General features: G+C 39.4%; 1 protein-coding gene across 1 annotated transcript; it reads left to right on the top strand.

The window, feature by feature from the left end:
- The first annotated feature begins 394 nt into the window (after window positions 1-394).
- Window positions 395-2,718, top strand: LOC128735624 (uncharacterized). The gene is made up of 8 exons (XM_053830109.1): window positions 395-452; window positions 514-734; window positions 795-954; window positions 1,013-1,378; window positions 1,438-1,549; window positions 1,601-1,879; window positions 1,938-2,148; window positions 2,209-2,718. Exons 1-8 carry the CDS (start codon window positions 395-397, stop codon window positions 2,716-2,718), a joined length of 1,917 nt encoding a protein of 638 aa, XP_053686084.1.
- The last annotated feature ends 802 nt before the right edge of the window (window positions 2,719-3,520 follow it).

Here is a 3,520-nt window from a genome sequence, read left to right as displayed (position 1 = left end):
CAAATTGTTGAAAAACTATTTTTCGGGCACAAGAATATGACATAAGATGTGTTGTGTTCACGCTTATCCCCGTCTTCTTCCACTTCGCTTTTCTGAGTAAACAATATGGAATAATAAATTGGCAATTCTTATATCAGAACGTAAACAGTTTAAATTGTAGGATGTAAATTAAAATTTGAGAAACTTTTTCATTGCATCATCAGTTACTATGTTGCTGTGTAGAATATCCACCGTAAGCGTAACCAAAATTACGTAACTTCACTTTACCAGAAGCACAAACAAAAGATAATTTGATCATTGGTAATCACTTGGCAAATAGGTGAACCACAAGGGACGATACTTAAATAGGATGGTACCGCCATCATATCTCATATTGTAGTTTAAGAGAACAATCATGTTAACAGTGGATGCAACTCTGCAAGGGGGCTTAGTGAGCCTCTTGCAGCTTCTTGGTAGGATAAACAAAAGTTAGTTGTTGTAAGAAATGGTTTCCATATTCAACTTGATTTGCAGTTACGTCGTACTTCTCTGGTGACAACTTTTGCACAGTTATTTACTATGATCGAATGTTGAAAAATGTTCAACAAGAATGTGATCAATACTGTTCGTTTCTTACGGCTCTCGAATTCGCTTTGGCAGGTATGAAAAGTGAGCAAAATCCAATCATGTGGATAGTGGCTCAATCAGGTGAAGAGGTAACTCATCTTAAATGTGCAATCGAACATGGTTGCCAAGTGAGTTTCAATAATTGGTAAAATAAACTAGTAATTTGCTAATGAAACATTTATTTTTAGTCATACATTGTCGTAACCAAAGATATACTGTATTTCCTAAAGTTGAAGCTCGAATTAAAAGAAATAACTACTCAAAGAATTCGTGACAAGAATTTCCTAATTTATTGCGAAAATAATACAATGTTGGACAGCAGTGAGATTACAAACGAGGCATTAAAATGTGTCTAGTTTCGATAATAGTTTCAAGAATAATTTCTTAGTTTTCTTTTTAATTGCAGTTTATCCAAATCTATGGTTTCTTGTTCAAAATGAGAACAACGATTACGATTTCTATACCCAAAACTATTCAATTACCCGAATGGAAAATGTAGAACTATCTGACAGTTATGATATCATCGAAAAATCATTCGCTAACGGAGGAAATTTATTCTACGATAAACTGTACAATTTGCAAGGCAGAACCGTCACAATGGGTGTGGCAGATTATGCTCCATATTGTGTGACTACTAAAACGGATGTGAATGAAGGAAATGCCGATGCTTTCAACTCTAGTTTGACGAAAGAGCTTTTCGTTCGAGGTACCGAAGGCACCTTAATTGTTGAGTTTTGCAAAATAAGAAACTGTAATATAAGATTATGGCCATGTGAGAATCTTATATTTGTTTTATCTTTTTCGTGAAAATGAACAGTATTTCTCTTTCAGATGGACCGAGTGACTGGGGTGACATATATCCAAATGGCTCTGGTTACGGAGAAATTTTCTCCACCTACTCAAAACAAACAGAATTTTCGATCTGTTGTTTATATTACAATTGGTTATTTAGATAGTTAAAACAAAAACAAACTTTAAAAATTATCTTCCCCAGGTTCCTACATCTTCTCGATGGAAGTCAGTATATCGCAAAATCGACTATCACTGTTATGGTTCCGGGAGCTAAGCTGCTTCCGATGTCCTTGACTGTCATATATCCTTTCGCTAGCACAGTGTGGCTCTCCATTTTCATTATGCTAGTAGTGATGACGGCGGTTCACCACTTCATAACCAGTTTAAATCTCAAACATGATGACAAATCGGTTCAACCACCGATTGAAAAATCGATTTTCGACATGATCTCCATCTATTTGGACCAAGGAATATTTCCGAAGTAATTTCAATAGTCTTACCTACATTTTGAGATTATTTTTTTGAAATTCATTTTTCAGTTCCGTTTCCTCGTCTTATCGCTGGCTAATATCATTCATTCTTTTATCCGGAGTTGTACTGAGCAACAGTTACTCCAGTGGCTTGGCAAGTGTTTTGACTGTTCCGAAATATGGAAAATCAATCGAAACCATCCACGATTTTGTGCAGACGCCATATCGATGGGGAGCTCCAGCAATCGCATGGGTTCTTTCGTTATACGGAGCGGATTCGGTGAAGGGCAACTTTTTACATATTTTTTGTCCCCTTTTTGATAAACAATTTTCATTCCAGCACGACATCCAGCAAGTGGTGGAAAAGTTCGATATGTTACCTGATGAAGAAGAACTGTACAGACGGTCCCTCGCGGGAGACTATGGCGTTGGCGTTGAGTTGTTGAATGGTGGAAACTACGCCTATGGTTCCTTCATTCGGGAAAATAACGTTCGGAGCTTTGACATTTTGAAGGAGGAACTGTACTTTACCTACACCATCGGATATTCGCAACGTGGTTGGCCGCTGATGGAGTACTTCAACAAGTTCAACTTGGAAGCGATCCAGCATGGATTTATTATATTTTGGGAAACACAAGCAATACGAAATTTTACCACCTTTCATATAGAGCAAGCGTTGCTGGAGATTGCCAAAGGTCACCAGGAGAAGGATGAGTTGAGACCGTTGTCTATTAAACATGCTCTAGGATCGTTGTGGATTTTGATGATCGGTTCTACCGCTGCAACAGTTGTGTTTCTGGGTGAACTCACCTGGTATTCATTTCAGAAACATAGGATAAGGAAATTGTAATTACAACAAGGAGACACACAACATAGACCTTGCATATAGCAGGATTTTTAATATAACCGCGGTTATTAGTAATGTAGAACAACTTTACGTAGAACTCAGCGTTTTTCAGCTTTGTAAACTTGTTAGCAACAGGAATTGTTTTGGGGACGAAATAAACTTTACTCCGATCAGAACAGGAAGAAAAAAATGTTTTGATTGGAAGACTAGTTGTGTATAATACTTACTTTACTCTACATTAGTGGCAACGGTCCGTTACCGATCTTGCGCCGAACGAATTATGGTCCTCCAATACCGTCGGTCCTGGGCTGCCGTTCTCCAATCCACACGAACACCAGCTGAACGTGCATCGTCTTCGACAGCACACACTCTCCGGGTGCGGGGTCTGCCTCCGAGTTTACGACCTCTTCCTGGTTCTCTGGTGAAAATAGTTTTGGCTACTCTTTCGTCGGGCATTCTGGCCACGTGTCCAGCCCACCGCAGCCTACCACATTGCACTATCTTCACTATATCAGTATATTTGTATACTGTACTGTATACTGTAGCTGTACTTGGTACAGCTCGTGATTCATGCTTCTGCGCCACACTCCATTTTCCATTTTGCCACCAAGTATAGATTTACAGAATTTTACGCTCAACCCCATGCACTCGCCGTTCAGCTTCCTTTGGCGTCCATGATTCGTGTCCGTAAGAGCCACCGGGAGGATTAGTGTTCCGTAGAGCACCAGTTTTGTGCGAATTCGCAAACTACGGGACTTCAGCAGGCTACGTAATCCGTAGAAAGCCCGATTCGCGGCTGCAACTG

The sequence above is a fragment of the Sabethes cyaneus genome, chromosome 2, assembly GCF_943734655.1.
Source record: "Sabethes cyaneus chromosome 2, idSabCyanKW18_F2, whole genome shotgun sequence".
Classification (NCBI taxonomy): domain Eukaryota; kingdom Metazoa; phylum Arthropoda; class Insecta; order Diptera; family Culicidae; genus Sabethes; species Sabethes cyaneus.
This window is presented reverse-complemented; position numbering and strand designations above follow the sequence as displayed.